The sequence below is a fragment of the Mastigoproctus giganteus genome, chromosome 3 (genome assembly GCF_048544385.1).
Source record: "Mastigoproctus giganteus isolate SK-2022 chromosome 3, ASM4854438v1, whole genome shotgun sequence".
NCBI classification, from domain to species: Eukaryota; Metazoa; Arthropoda; class Arachnida; order Uropygi; family Thelyphonidae; genus Mastigoproctus; species Mastigoproctus giganteus.
The window spans coordinates 11924946-11941842 of NC_143577.1; the positions used below are offsets into that span (position 1 = coordinate 11924946).

Here is a 16897-nt window from a genome sequence, read left to right on the forward strand (position 1 = left end):
TACATAAGAGAGTCCTGCATACATTAGAGCACTGTGGCATTAAGGGCAAGTTGCTGCCATTGGTAAAGGAGCGGTTCGGATAACACAGAGAGTGGTAATCAATGGAAACTGCTCTTTGTGGACTAATGTTAGTGGACTGGAGTGGACTAACTTTGTGGACTGGAGTCTCTCATGATTCAGTGTTGGGTCCCATACCACGTTTACTATTACTATTAACAAATATAGAAAATTGTAATAGTAATCGTGGCATGTGATGCAAGAAAGCAAGCGTATGAGCTTATGTAGCATCAGCGAAAAAAAAAAAAAAAAAAAATTCACACAACCATTCCCTCTAAATGTTTGTTCAGTTCCTCTTTAAATTTATTTAACTTATCAACTTCCACAATGACATATGGAAGTTTGTTCCAGCAATTAACCAACCGCTGGATGACTAAAGGGAAATTTTAGCACATCTTTTCTACAGGTGTCTTTCCTCATAAGCTTACGTTCGTAATCTGAACAATTGGAAGAATCCCATCAGAATTCAGCGTGCTCAACCCATTCAAGGCCTTATACACCTCAATCAATCACCTCGCAGGTGCCTAGTCTCCAGCTGCTGCAGTTTGTAGAACTTAAGCCTCTCTTGTTAAGCGTATTCCGTCATTTCTCTCACCAATCTTGTTGCCCTTCTCTGTACACGCCCATCTGCCTAACTTTTATAGATCCTCTTGCAGTAGCATACTGTCTTTACTCATTAACAACCCTGCCAACCTTTGTATCATCTGCAAACTTCGACACTAAGCCTGATATACTTTTATCAATATCATTGATAAATATACAAAACAAGAATGGACCTAACATCGAACCATGTGGGACACCAATAGTAACGTTAATCCACGAATAGCAGCGCTCATTGATTACTACCCTCTGTCTTCTCCCGCTCAATAATATTAATGATACCGACGAAGGGATATGAGTCTTAATGTCTAAGTTTTTTTTAAAGATAATGGTTTCAGAGTGATTACTATCAGTAATGACGGTATGCTACTGTAACAGGATCTTCAAAAGTTAGACAGATGGATGAAGAAATGGTAACAGAAATTGACAGTTGACAAATAAAAAGTACTGCATACCGTTATCTGTAACTGGATATTATCATACCAACTGTGTGTTTATGCTCTCAGTTTAATGGAAAATGAATAAGTGCTTGGCATATTTCTAAAGTCAGATATGAATTTCTTTTAGCAGTTCAGACAGGCTTCCAGGACAGCTTATGTGGTTTTGCAATGGTAGACCTAAATTTTACTAGTAGCGATGAGAAGATGATTGTCCCATTGTATAAGACAATGTTCAACCCACGTCTTGAATGCTCTTACCAAGAAAGGCTTCAGTTTTGCAAATAGCAGTTCCTGTAGACTAGCTACCTGTGAGGTGATCTGATTGTGGTGGTTAAGGATTTCAATGGATTCACTAAGCTCAATGCTTGGTCTCTAATAGGATTCTTCCTTTTGTTTAGACTATATACGTGAGGTGGGACGTGAATTTGAATTGAGGAAGGGTGGTGTGCAGAATAGATGTACCAATTCGGGGAAGTTATAGCTTGGAGAATCCCCAGAAAAACAGCAAGATTGAAACCAACACTAGTTCCTTTAGTAAATTGACTGTGTTTAATCGAAAGGCACTTCTCATCAACACTCTGTTCTTTGTGAACCGTTTGAATTTAGACCCGGTCCCTTAGCAAAAAGCAGAGCTTTCCTGTCTCCTGTCTAAACTCTTACTACCGAATCCTTCCTCTCCGTTAATCGTGACTTTACAGTCTAGATACATAGGAGAACATTCACCTTCCACTCATCTGATATCTCCGGTATTTTATGTTTTTCCGGTATTTTGTTTTTCTTATGTTTTTCTTGAATTGCAGTTCCCATGCATCAGCTCATCTCCAGAATTTAGTGATAGCCAAGTCCCGCAGTTGTGTGCAATTTATGTCAACTACATGTGTAATGTAATTTTGCCTTTCCTATTAATTTTACTTTATTCTAATTGTATGTGTTTTTATGCTTTACTGTAAGCCCCTATAGGTGTCGCATTAGTTGTCCTGGAGCAAGCTCAGCATTGTCAGCATGTATATTTTACTGTATTGATGGCACGTGGCCACGCCGGTCTTGCACTTTGTCCAGGATGCCTCTTGGACAAACCTGCAACCACTGGCTTTTCTGGAGCTGTTGCCTCTATGCATTGTAGGAACGAGTGACCGAGAGCTAATAAACGGAATTTATATTTATAAATAGGTTGACTTCAGCCAGCATTTAGTTGATTGCTAGGCAAACTTCAATCCCATTTTGGATTTTAATGGTTTAAAAATAAATTCAAGGAACCACTTGACAAACTATTGTTGGGAATGGATAGGGGAAGTGGGAAGGGTTTTTTTTTTTTTTTTTGCTGATTCTGTATAAGCCTGCTTTCTTGCCTCATATGCCAATACTAATGCTAATGGTAAACTAACAGGTCTGTAATTTGTAATGACACTACTGTATTTAATTCTTCCATTTGGTAGCTTGGTTATTCATGCATCTCCAGTTCACAGGGATATGACAGATATGACGGCTATAAGGCATAAAACCTCTTCTGTATGGCAGCGTAATGCTGTAATAATTATTAAATCGATTTTGACAGAAAATTTAGGAAATCTTTAATTACAGAAATAATCTCGTTTTGCTCGTACTGTTCTGCCGTCTAGCGATTTTTTTTAAGCAGCGAGTGGCACTTTGGGTGAACTAGATTATCTTGCTTCTCTTTGGTGCGCCGATTGTAGTTTTGGTTGTTAGCGTAGTCATTATCTTAAATCATCTGATTTATTTGTGAAGTTTTAAGTAAGAAATTTTGCCACTTCGTTGAAAATGGTTCAGAGGAAGGTATGGGATTAATTTATTCTATTTTTGTTATTGCTTTTAATTATTCCGCTATATTCCATCACACCCACATTAGCCTTGCCAAGTGTTAAAATTTTTTTGCTTCTGAATGACCAATTTCTGACTAAATGAGTGAAGCGGGTTGTAAAAAAAAAAAATAAAAATCAATAAATAAAGAGCAGATTGAGGGCTATTGGTGCTTTACTTTAGCTAAGCAGTGGAAACCCTGCACTATATATTGCGTTTTATCATATAGTACCATAAGTATTTTCTTAGCCATGTGGCGCAAGGAAACCTGGGGCTTTTGCCGCAACAGCCAAAAAAAAAAAAAAAAAAATTCTGAATTACCCTGAGAGGGAGAGGAAAAAAAAAAAAAAAAGTCAGAAGTGGAAGGGAATCATCAAGAAAGAAAGGAATAATGCTATCTAGCTCAGGACCCTGGATGTGCCAAGCCCATATTTATGCACATATCTCCCCCTCCCCTTGGGTATATATGCATAAGTTAACAATTCAGTGTTGAGATGTTTACGATTCACTTGTGATAAGGAAATTTCCATACATCATGATTGCCCTTCTGTGCATTCTTAGTGCCTTTCTATGCATTTTTGTCAATTACCATACATTCAATGTGTGGTAATTGACAAAAATGCTCCCCAAGTTGTGGCATATGATTGAGCTTTTAGGATGTGTAATGTTATATATAGGTATGCCACAGACTGCATGTGGGACTTCTGTTTTTTCGGTATAGAAGGGAAGAGCAAAACATTATTATTAGCCATATGGTGCAAGGAAGCCTGAGGCTTATGCTGCATCAGCCAAAAAAAAAATTTCTAAATTTCCTCAAGAGAGAGAGAGAGAGAACAAGAGTCAGAAGTAGAAAGGAATCACCAAGAAAGAGAATGATGATATCCATTTCATATAGAAGCTATTAGACCAAAAAGAGAAGTTAAAACATCTCTTTTTGTGCATTATAGATTCTTGAAAAACTTAACTCATACCAAAGTTTTTCATTTTATTTTATTAGGAAATTTATTGTTTCTTTTTGAAGGTCCCATATAGAGTGAGTAAGAAATTAAACAATTGATTCAAAAATTTTTGTTCAAGCAATTTTATCACTATAGAAATATAAAGAGATAAATGTATAAAAATATCAAATACAAAAATCAAATTTGTCTTGTCTGACAAATTTGATTGGATACTATGATGTGGTTACAAAGGAAATGGATGCTAAAAAAAAATAATTTTGATATCATATACTTGGGTTTCAGGAAAGCTTTCGACACTGTTGCACATAGATTGCTGTACAAATTGGAGCAGTATGGCATTAAGGGTAAGTTGCTACAATGCATAAAAGGGTGGTTGAACTATGATTTGATGAACAAGTAAGCATAGTAGTAGTAGTAGTAGTGGCATGTAATGCAAGAAAGCATGTGTATGAGCTTATGCAGCATCAGCCAAAAAAAAAACACCATTTCCTCCAAATGCCTGTCCAATTCCTCCTTAAATTTATTCAACCTATCAACTTCCACAATGATAGATGGAAGTTTGTTCCAGCAATTAACCACCCGCTGGCTAAAGGCAAATTTCCGCACATCTATTCTACATCTGTCTTTTCTTAATTTGAATTTATGCCCCCTTAGGTTCGTAATCTGAACAAGTGGAAGGATCCCATCAGAATTCAGCATGCTAAACCCATTCAATGCCTTATATACCTCAATCAGATCACCGCGCAGGTGCCTAGTCTCCAGCCACTGCAATTTGCAGAACTTAAGCCTCTCTTGGTAAGAGGATCCCTTCATCCCCCTCACCAATCTTGTTGCCCTTCTCTGTACATGCTCAAGTAAATCTACATCCTTCCTAAAATGAGGCCTCCAGACCTGTATGCAGTACTCAAGGCATGGCCTGACAGAGGGATAATCACCTCCTTTTCCTGCTAGGAAAATTCCTATATATCATTGACAAAACCCCATGACCTGCCCTGGCAGCCTGTCTGCATTGTTCAGAAAACTTCATATCTGCCTGTACAATTACTCCCAGGTCTTTTTCGTTTTCTACCACCTTAAGCGTAGTAGCACACAGTTGGTACGTTTCTCTGGTGTTACTTCTACCCATATGCAGTACTTTGCATTTGTCAAGGTTAAACTTCAGTTGCCACTTCTTAGCCCATCTGCCCAAATTATCTAGATCTTGTTGCAGTAGCACACTGCCATTACTGTCATTAACAACCCTGCCAACCTTTGTATCATCTGCAAACTTCAACATTAAGCCTGATATACCTTCATCAATATCATTGATAAATATACAAAACAACAGTGGACCCAACACCGAATCCTGTAGGACTTCACTAATAACATTAGTCCACGAAGAGCAGCACCCATTGATTACCACCTTCTGTCTTCTCCCACTTAACCATCCTTTTATCCATTGTAGCAACTTACCCTTAATACCATTCTGCTCCAATTTGTACAATAGTCTTTCATGCGCAATAGTGTCAAAAGCTTTCCTGAAATCCAAATAGATGATATCAAAATTATTTTTTGCATCCAGTTCCTTTGTAACCACATCATAATATCCTATCAAATTTGTCAGACAAGACTTTCCCTTAAACCCATGCTTTGTTTGAATTATTGCTGCAGTCTTGTCTAGATGATCCTGCAATGCATCTTTAACCAGTGACCCCATTATTTTTCCTGGAACAGAAGTTAAACTAACTGGTCTGTAATTAGTCGTGTCACCCTTTGTGAATTGGGGATACATTTGCACATCTCCAGTACGTGGGAACCCCCCCTGAGTCCAAGGATGCTCTCATAATTATGGCCAAGGGTTTGCTTAGTTGCTTTGCTGCCTCCTTTAATATAACTGGATAGATCCCATCCACCCCAGGTGCTTTTCTTATGTTTAACTTCAACAATTTCTCCTCCACTTTGCTCTCAGTTATTACAAAATCATTAAGTATCCTGCTACAATTTGATAACCTTCTGCTATTTCCAAACCTTAATAACTCCTCGTGTGTGAATGTAGATGCAAAATACTCATTCAGTTTGTTTGCTATCTGGGCAGGATCATCAACAGTTGATCCGTCGATATCAAGTGGACCAATCAGATTCATCCCATTACTTTTAGTTTATATAAGTAAAGAAATCCTTGCTGTTTTTCTTAGCATCTTTTGCCAAGGATTTCTCCTAATCTGTCTTCGCCTGCCTAACCTCTTTTGTGACCTGATTACAGACTAGCCTATATCTGCCATAGGCTTCTGAGTCACTTGATAATTTATATGCATCTCATGCATTTTTCTTCTGTTACAAGTCTCATTAGTTCATTTGATAACCATTTAGGCCTAAACCTTGAACAATATTTCTTAATAGGTATGAAACTTTTAATAGCATCCATGATGAATTCCTTGAAAGCTTCCCACTTAGAATTTACTGTTGGTAATATCGTCAGTTGATCCCACTGTACAGAATTTAAAAACTGTCTGAGACCACTGTACTCCCCTTTACGGAAGCAAAAACCCTTTCCTTTACCCCTGATGGTAATTAAATCTTTAAGTAAATCCCACATCAGTACACTGTGATCCCTGCCACCTAGTGGTTCCTTTATCGAGGTTGCCCATATCTTTTAAAATTGAAGTAGTACGTCATACCTATCGACCATTGTTTGATTTTGGCTTACAAAATATGGAAAAACATTTTTGGGTTACCAATGTTGAAAAAAATTCTGGAATTCAAATCCGGATGTTGATGAAGTTGAATTAAGTGACAAAAAAAAACCCTTTTTGACCATATTTTACTATTTTTAAATTCTGGTTTGATTTTTGACAGTTTTATTCCACTTGGGGAAAATTAAGCCAGAATGAGAGAAATTAATCTTTAAAGGCATTTATGTGTAAAATTTTTATTTTTACAAAACTTAAATGTTATGAAGAAACTCACTCCACAGAGCCCACCCATACGGAAAACTGTCTGAATTTTCTTTTGATCCTTTGATGGGCAAATGGTTTAGCTTCCTATTTTTTGGCAGCCAAGATAACTTTTTTAATCATCCAAGGTGACAATGACTGTCCTAGTTTAATCAGGGTTGGTATATAACTGCTTTACCCTTTCATGACTTGGAGACATTGCATTTCTAATGACTGTTTACTAAACCTATATTACTATTCTAGTAGCTGCCTAAAAAAATGCATTAACATTTTTTTGATAGTTTCTTATTGACTGATAGTACCATATCCATTGCTAATAGTACCATATCAGCAATTAAATTTTCCCATTACTAGGTTATATGAATGAAACACTGACTAACATAGACAAAAGCTAAAAAAAAATGGAGTGAATATTCTGTATTATTTAGGTACAGGTAACCATATATTTGAAAGCAGAATTTTTTTTTACGATCCTTGGATGGGCAAAAGGTTTAGCTTCCTGTTTTTGGTGGCCCCGATGACTTTTTAATCATCCAAGGTGACAGTGACTATCCTAGTTTAATCAGGGTTAGTATATGACTGCTTTACCCTTTCATGACTTGGAAACATTGCAAATTTTTAATGACTGTTTACTAAACCAATATTACTATTCTGGTAGCTGCCTAAAAAAATGCATGAACATAAGATTTTTTTTTTTGATAGTTTCTTATCGACTGATAGTACCATATCAGCAATTAAATTTTCCCATTACTAGATTATGGATGAAACAATGACTTTAACGTAGACAAGAGCTAAAAAAATGGGGTGTATGTTCTGTATTGTTGAGGTACAGGTAACCATATTTAAAAACCGAATTTTTTTAATGATCCTTGGATGGGCAAAAGGTTCAGCTTCCTGTTTTTGGTGGCCCTGATGACTTTAATCATCCAAGGTGACAGTGAATATCCTAGTTTAATCAGGGTTAGTACATGACTACTCTACCCTTTCATGGCTTGGATACATTGCAGATTTTTATTTGACTGTTTGCTAATCAATATTAGTAGAAAGTAGTTAAAAAGCATGAAGGCAAGTCTTTTTGATAGCTGTTTATTATTAACTAATAGTACTGTATTTTCTCACACAGTAATTATATTTTAAACATAAGTGGATTATATAGATGAAACAATGGCTTTATTGTAGATAGGAGCTTAAAAAATTGTGTAATATTCTGTATTGTTGAGGTAATCACTTTCTTATGATCCTTGGATGGGCAAAAGGTTTAGCTTCCTGTTTTTGGTGGCCAAGATGACTTTTTTTAATCATCCAAGGTGACAGTAAATATCCTAGTTTAATCAGGGTTATTTACATGAGTACTTTACCCTTTCATGGCTTGGAGACATTGCAAGTTTTTAACTAGTTTACTAGCTAGTGACAAGTATTCTAGTAGTTACCTAAAAACCATCATCACAAGGCATTTTGATGGCTGTTTATTTACTGGTAATATAATATCTCATGCAGTGATTACATTTCCTGTTGTTGAAATATATGGGTGACAGTGGCTTTAATAGATTGGTCCTAAAAGAAACAAAAGTGGCTGATAATTTTTTTTCAAATCTCATATTTTCATAAAGTTTACAAATTGTCATTTGTAATTTTATGAGATTTTTTTTAAAAACAATTTCATTTGTTGTTATACCCAATATATAAATACTTAACTTATGATTGACATAATTATGTTTATAAATGATACTCAGTAAAATTAATGAATCTTTTAGCTGTACATATCAGTATTTCCCAATATACAGGTTAGCCCAGTGTTTTCAACCTTTTTTTAATAACTGGCACCCCTAAGTAATTTATTTTATTTTGTGGCACCCCTACTCAATTTTCTACCTGTTAGATCCGATTCAAGTTAGGCAAAAGTAATAAAAATAAATAAATATGAATATGAAGCTATCATTAGAGGCAGCAAATGCACATCCTCCACATGAAGCCTAATTATATCTGATAATTAAAATAAATATGATATTTAAAATAAAAAACATCAAATTTGATCTGATCAAGAGTGCTGTCTGTTCTATAGATTATTTCTCGCTGCATAAGGACCACCGCCATGCAAATCCTCTGCATTGGTTGATCTATCGGAGAATGGAAGGGTGGTTCGGTTCTTTGATATTTCCACCTTTGCGATGATTTGTATGACGATTGAAATGCAGCGATTCCATGACCATTATTGGCCTCGTGGTCCTCTGTCGATATGGGGCATAATGGTCAGTCTATATTTTGATATTTTAGTTTTTGTAGTTTCTTTAACCCCTTTTTGGTGATATTTCATGTCTTTTGGAACTGGTACCTTCGAGGGGGGTACCGCTAAATTATATATAATTGGCATTATTTTAAATTTACATCGTTTTTATTAATTGGGTTTAATTACTAAATTATACAGGGGATGATCGACTACCTTTTTGTCTTATCTCTACTTTCCCTTCCCTGTTTGTTTATTTTATGTTATTTTGCGTTTCGTTTCGCTCTGCATTTTTGCCGTACTACTGGCTGATGTTTTTTATTTTAAATATCATATTTATTTTAATTATCATATATATATATATATAATAATTTTATTCTTTGTATAGAGGAATTAAATAAACATCAATTATAGATCACCACAAAATTAAGAAGATGCGCATCGTACACCCTTTTATAATGAAACAAATATATAAATTAAAAAAAAAAAAAGTTTAAGAGAAACCCAAATTACGTGCCACCCCTGGAATGTTGTTGTGGCATCCCAGTTGAAAACCACTGGGTTAGCTCAATTAGTGCCTCTTGTAACTGTATTAATGACACATTGAATACAAGGTATGGCAATCAAGTTCCTGGACTGGTGCAACAAAAAGAACACGGTGGAGGAGCTCAAAATAGTTTTATTTTTATTCAAAGTAATCACCATCTGATTGAATGCGCTATTATGCCATTCTAAAAGTTTCTGAAAAGTCAGTGAAGGCATCCAAAGAGATGTCCAATTTGGTAGTTACATTTTTCTGTCTATCCTCAACATTCCTAAATCTCTTACCTTTGAGGGTAGTTTTCACCTTGGGAAAGATTAATTCTGCTGGTGCTAGATCAGGAGAGTAGATGATTAATTTGTACAATGCCATGTTCTTCACAAGAAGTGCAGAATGGGTGGGAGCGTTGTCATGTAACAGGAACCAGCATACTTTTTCTTGAAATTGTGACTCTCTGGAAAATGTGCTGTCTTTGAAGCATTCGTACATAGAATGCAGCATTGACTTTCTCCCTTCCAGGTACATATTTCTTCTGAATCACACACCCTGTTTGTCGAAAAACATGATCAGCATTGTCTTGATCCTGGACGTCTATAAAACAAAACTTCTTGGGCCTTGGTGATGATTTTGAAGTCCATTGCATGCTATGACCCTTTGTCTCTGGGTCATGCTAAAACACCCAACACTCATCTCCAGACAAGGAAATTAGGATTGTCTTGTGGTCTCTGACCTTTCATTTCTGGTTTGTAGTGAAACACTCAACACTCATCTCTAGTCAGTACAGTCAAGGAAGTTAGGATCATCTGGATGAAGTCTTCATATGATGACAATCGTCACTGCTTTTGCTCATCTGTGGGGTTGTGCAGCCCAAATTTTTTAGACTTGTTTCAGCAGCCCTCTTCTGTTGAAAGATGTCACAATCCTCTACTTGTTCTTAACTGGCTGCTAACACAACAACTATGATAGATGCCATAGTTGTTGTGTTATGTGCTTTACCATTTTCTGATTGGAAATTCACTGAAAATTAAGTTATAGCTGCTGGATCAACACTGCTACCACAAACCATGGTGTTAGTGTTTGCCACAATGGTCTTCTACATTCAGCTCTTATGGAAAACATAGAAGATTATTTCTACCATGGCTTGTGGTAGTGATAGGAAGAAAACTGTCCTGTCAATGAGAATTAAAGATATCAGTCTGTGATTTTGATACGGTAAAATTAAAGATTTGAATGCAATACTGATTACTATAATTATTCGCATGAATATCATTAGCCAATAAAAGTTCTGGTTCGCAAAATATAATCGTAAATTAAAAACAAAACTGACAGACACATTCAGAAACTGAATATAAAACTTTGTACCTTTTAATGAATACATGGCAGAAAAAATTAAAAAAAAAAAAAAACACAACGATGACAAAAATTGATTTGAAGGATTTAACATAGTGATAAAAACAAAGATATTAATAAAGATTTTTTTTTTTTTTTTTTTGCTTATCTGAAATATGAGTTGCCTCCCGAACATGCCAATTCTTCAGCATGTTCGGGAGGCAACTAGAGGGAGTGATACTCTTGATCTGATTATCAGTGGTGATTCTTCATGCATTAAGAAGCTGCAGATAAAGGAACCACTAGGTGGCAGTGATCACAGTGTGCTGGAGTGGGATTTACTCAGAGGTAACTACCATCAGGGGTAAAGGGAAGGGTTTTTGCTTTCGTAGAGGCGACTATGATGGTCTGAGACAGTATTTAAATTCTATACAGTGGGACCAACTGATGATGTTACCAACAGCAAATTCAAAATGGGAAGCATTCAAAGAACTTACCTTGGAAGCTACTAGGCTTTACATACCAAAAGATATATTGTTCAAGGTTTAGGCCTAAATGGATGGCAGAGAAGAAAAATGCATGGGATATATATAAATTAATGGGTTACATGGAAGCCTATGATAGATATAAGCTGGTCTGCAACCAAGTCACAAAGGAGATTAGGCAGGCAAAGGCAGATTATGAGAAATACTTGGCAAAGTATGCAAAGAAAATCACAAAAGAGTTCTTTACCTATGTAAACTCTAGAAGGAAAGGGATGAATCAGATTGGTCCACTGGATATTGATGGTTCAACAGTTGAGGATCCTGCTCAGGTGGCTAACACATACTAAACGAGTATTTTGCATCTGCATTCACACATGAGGAGTTATTCAGGAAGAGGGAATGCCAGAGGTGAAGTAAGCTCTGGCAGTGAGCTAGATGAATTTGTAATAACTGAGAGGAAAGTGGAGGAGAAATTGTTGAGGTTAACATAAAATAGGCATGTGGGGTGGATGGGATCTATCCAGTTATATTAAAGGAGGCAGCAAAAGAAGTAAGCAAACCCTTAGCCATAATTATGAGAGCTTCTTTGGACTCAGTGGAGGTACCCATAGAATGGAGATGTGCAAATGTGACCCTAATTCACAAAGGAGGATCAAAGCCTGACACAAGTAATTATAGACCTGTGAGTTCAACTTCTGTTCCAGGAAAATTAATGGAGGCACTGGTTAAAGCACTGCAGAATCATCTAGACAAAACTTCAGTTATAGCTCGGACACAGATGGTTTTGTTAAGGGGAAGTCTTGCATGACCAATTTGATTGGATACTATGATGCAGTCACAAAAGAACTGAATGCAGGGAATAACTTTTGATATTATATATTTGGATCTTAGAAAGGCTTTAGATACTGTTGCACATGGAAGACTGCTGCACAAATTGGAGCAGTGTGGCATTGGAGGCAAATTACTGCTATGGATAAAGGGATGGTTGAGGGGGAGAAGACAGAATGGTAATCAGTGGACACTGCTTATCATTAGTCCACAATGAGCAGTGGTAATCAATGGACACTGCTCATCGTGGACTAATGTTATTAGTGGAGTCCCTCCGGGCCCAGTGTTGGGTCCATTGTTGTTTTCTGTATTTATAAATGATATTGATGATGGTATATCAAGCTTAATGTCCAAGTTTGCAGACGATACAAAGGTTGGCAGGGTTGTAAGGACACTTGATGCTATGCTGCTGCAACAGGATCTGAAAAGGTTGAGCATATGGGCTGAGAGGTGGCAAATGAAGTTTAACATTGACAAATGTAAAGTACTACATATGGGAAACAGTAACCCCAGAGCAACGTATCAACTCTGTGGTACTACACTGACAGTGGTAGAGAATGAAAAGGACATGGGGGTAATTGTGCAGGCAGATATGAAGTTTTCTGAGCAGTGCAGATGGGCTGCAAGAGTAGCTCATGGTGTCTTGTCAATGATATACAGGAATTTTTCTAGCAGGGATAAGGAGGTGATTATTCCCTTGTATAAGGCAATGGTCAGGCCACACCTTGAGTACTGTATACAGGTCTGGAGGCCTCATTTCAAGAAGGATGTAGAGCTGCTGGAACAAGTACAGAGAAGGACAACAAGATTAGTGAATGGAACAAAAGGTTGCTCTTATGAAGAAAGGCTTAAGTTTTGCAAATTAGTGTCTGGAGACTAGGCACCGGCAAGGTGATCTGATAGAGGTGTATAAAGCCTTGAATGGTTTGAGTATGTTTAATGCCGATGGGATTCTTCTTGCTCAGAATAACCTGAGAGGGCATAAATTCAAATCGAGGAAAGACAGATGTAGGATAGATGTGCGAAAATTTTGCCTTTAGCCAGCGGGTAGTTGGTTGGTGGAACAGACTTCCATCACTTTTTGTGGAAGTTGATAGTCTAAATAAATTTAAGGCTCAGCTGGACAGGTATTCCGAAAGAACGGAGGGGCGAAATGGGAGTGGTTTTTTTTTTTTTTTTTTTTTTTTGGGCTGATGCTGCATAAGCTTGCTTTCTTGCATCATATGCCTCTACTAATGCTAATGAGGTTTGGAAATGCTTCTTCAGATTGAGGAAAGATGCCCCATTCACTCTTTTAAAGACACTTGTCTCTTTTTCCTGTAGTTTTCTATGTGGTTGGTGTGAATCTGCATATTTGAATCTTTAAAATTTCTACTGTGAATTGCAGTCGGGTATAATTGCAATCAGGCAAATATTGGATATTTTGGTATGCTTGTCACTTGTCCAATACAGTTGTTGATCTGGCAGCTGTAACACTATTGGATAAAGGATATTTGAAATATCTGTTGAATTAAAACACGGGTACCCTATTCAGATGAGGGGACAGTTGTGTTAATTAATGACTTATCTCTAGTCTCCCTAATTTATCTCATAGACATTGTTTCAGTTACATGCTTTTCTATAGATACTTCCATGGGCACTGTTTTTTCTTTCTAAACTGGCGTCTAATTTTCTCTCTGATTTCTAAACTAGTCCAAACACATGCTGCAACTAGTCAGTATCTATTTATTGTTCAACTCCAAACTGGCAGGAGTAAATTTTACTCTTCCTCATTTATCTCTTCAACTTATGTTTTCTGGAACAACCTTTGTCTATTTCCTGAAAATTACAATGTATGGAATTCAAGTCTATGTCAATAAGGATCTTCAGTATTCTTATCATTTAACCAATGCACAGTACTACGTAGCCGACCGGGCTAGCCGAGTGGGTAAAGTACCTGCCCGGCAACCCAAAGGTCGCGGGTTCGATTCCCACCTCGGGCTTGGATCACTGTACTGCAAAAACCTTTGGAGGTGCAATATGGCCACAGAAGCCGATGCGCCAACAACTACCAAATCAAAAAAAAAAAAAAAAAAAGTACTACGTACTGAGAGTTCATTTGTGTTTGGAGTTTTCATTTAAAAAAAAAAAAATGCAAGATCTCTCTCCACTGGATTGTCTAGTCTCCTTACTTGAGGAGATCCCGACCAAGGCCGAAACCAGTGTCAGTAATGGCATGTATTTTAAAAAAATAACAATGTACTTTTCTGCTGGAGCAGTACTTTTTATTAAAAGTATGTAGTGTAATACCAGAGCAATTCAATGCACAGGTGCCACTGCATTGAGATTGATGTTATGCACTTATAAGGAAATCTAGTTTGCTAATGACTAAATATAAACATGAAGCTTTTGCCTACTCAATAGAACCTCGTAATACTGAAAAAGTGGAGCTTCCAGATGCTTGGTTGCAAAGATTACTTTTTAATCAACGAGGTAAAAGTAAATCCCAATTTAAACAGAGCTTGGTATTCTTACATAGCCCTTATTGTGTGTTGGGAACAGAACTCTAATACTTTGCTAGCCACGTTGGGAAAAGCATTAAAAGGTAAGCTAATAATATAAAGAGAAAAGCAGTAGTCTTCTTTCAAACTCCAGAACTAAAAATAGTGTTATATTTTTTGAAGTTAACATGTTTTTTTTTTTATCTCAAAAACTTAGCAGCATTTTTTTTTTTCTTGACAAATATTAATAAAATGCAGCTCCTTAACTTAGAAAAGCACTGCAGAGGGTTTATTTATGACTTAAAAGTAAATAAATACTATTAATTTCAGCTCAGATTACCGTTTAAAATAGTCTAGTAGTAATAGTACTGTTTGTGAATACAAATATTTCTTTACAGTAAAATGTTTCTTTTACAGTAAAAACTTACTAAACAAAAAAGTTAAGCTTCTGTTTTTAAAGTTACCTTTTTTTTTTTTTTTTTTTTCAGTTGAGATAGAACTAACTACACTAATCCAAACTTTGAATGAATTGTTTTCTTCATGGGAATCCATAAAGATAAATAATTTATTTGCACTCTTTACACCAGCTTTTCTCAAACTATTTCCATGTGATGTGAACAAGTGTTCTGCGAAAAATAATAATTAATAATTAAAAAAAAATAAAATAAATTTTGCATATTTGTAGCGTACACCACTTTTGTATCATTATAATATTTAACTCTTTTTTTTTTTTCGGTTATTAAATATACTGGCATAGACTGAGGAACACTTTTGGCAGGCTTTGCATAGAGAAGTATGTGTAGAAGTAATAACATCTGTTGTTTGTTATTTGGTTTTTAGGAGCATTAGCAACTAAGGCCATATTGCTCCGGGATATGCGGTGGTCATTCCCCGACCTTTCCGCATTCTCTGTATTTGGTGGTCATGGGCTCAAACCCCGGTCTAATCAAGAAGCGTGTGTGCTATGCACTGCTGCTCCTGCCCGCCCACCTACGGAGGCGCTATAATAACATCTATGAAAAAGTATGCAATTTAGCCTGGAGTACACAGGTTGAAGGGGAGGAGGAAGCGAACCGATATCATAACTAAACTCACTTTCTTGTATAAATTTTTTTTGATAATTAGTATTTTGAAATATTATTATTAAAATAAATGACCATGGATGTGTGGTTGAAAAAAGGACCTTTAAAACGAGAACCAAAGTACTTCTAGTAGTGCAGCTGTGCTTGATGAAAACAAACACAATATTGCCACACTTCAAAGTGTGGATGAACAATCGCAACCTTTTGTTCCCCAAAAATCTGAAGAAACAGGAAAAAACAGGAACCAACTAATAAAAGACCAAACGAACAAGTATGATGACAGTTATTTGCATTTTAGCTTTATATGTGTTGGAAATAAAGATGCTCCTGACGCATAGTGCGGCATATGTAATAAAATATTAGCAACAGTTCTTCGGCTCTCGCTAAATGTGTTCCGTGACTAAAAAAAAGTTTGGGAAATGCTGCTTTCCACCATCAAAAAGGTATTTATTATTCAGCAGTATATATATATATATATATATACACTCAAGAACCAAAACATTATGAAAACTGTCTCCATGAGTGTATGCATCCCACAGCATCCAAAAGTGATGGCACTGGTAGCACCTGTTGGTTTGTCAGTATGAAGCCTGTGCAGTGGGGAAAGGGAAGTACCTGACAGTGTGAATTGGGAATAATTTGTGTCAAAAGGAAGATGGGGCTAGCATCTCCGCAACCACAGGCATCGTCAGCTGTTCAGGAGCTGCCATAGTGAAGGTGTGGGAATGGTCTGAAGAGGGGATATATAACCATCCAACATGCTGGGATGGGAGACCACCACTGGTTGCTCATTGAGGTGAATGGCAGTTGGCACATGCTGTCCAGGACAACAGATGCCTCATGATCCCTCAGCTAATGGCAGACCTGACCCTGCAAACCAGGGTATAAGGAATATATCAGAGCACATCATTCAGTGGATAGGCCTGTGGAGTAGACAGCCTGTTTGTTGTGTGTGCATGTTGATTGATGTCCTGGACATCAATGTCATTGGACATTAAACAACTGGAAAAGTCACCTGGTGTAATGAATCAAGGTTCTAGCTCCTTCATGCTAATGAATGAGTGTGTATTTGATGGCATGCAGCTGAACAGCTGCAACCAGACTGCATTGCATAGTTGGAT

At 36.8% G+C, this 16897-nt stretch overlaps 1 protein-coding gene across 1 annotated transcript in view; it reads left to right on the top strand.

The window, feature by feature from the left end:
* Positions 1-2743: 2743 nt before the first annotated feature.
* The window catches only part of RpL7A (ribosomal protein L7A), a 42068-nt gene continuing 27914 nt past the window's right edge, over positions 2744-16897 (top strand). The window contains exon 1 of the mRNA XM_090369915.1: positions 2744-2891. Within this exon, the coding sequence (XP_090226041.1) occupies positions 2877-2891 (15 nt within the window). The 5' untranslated portion in view covers positions 2744-2876. The remainder of the gene's footprint in view (positions 2892-16897) is intronic.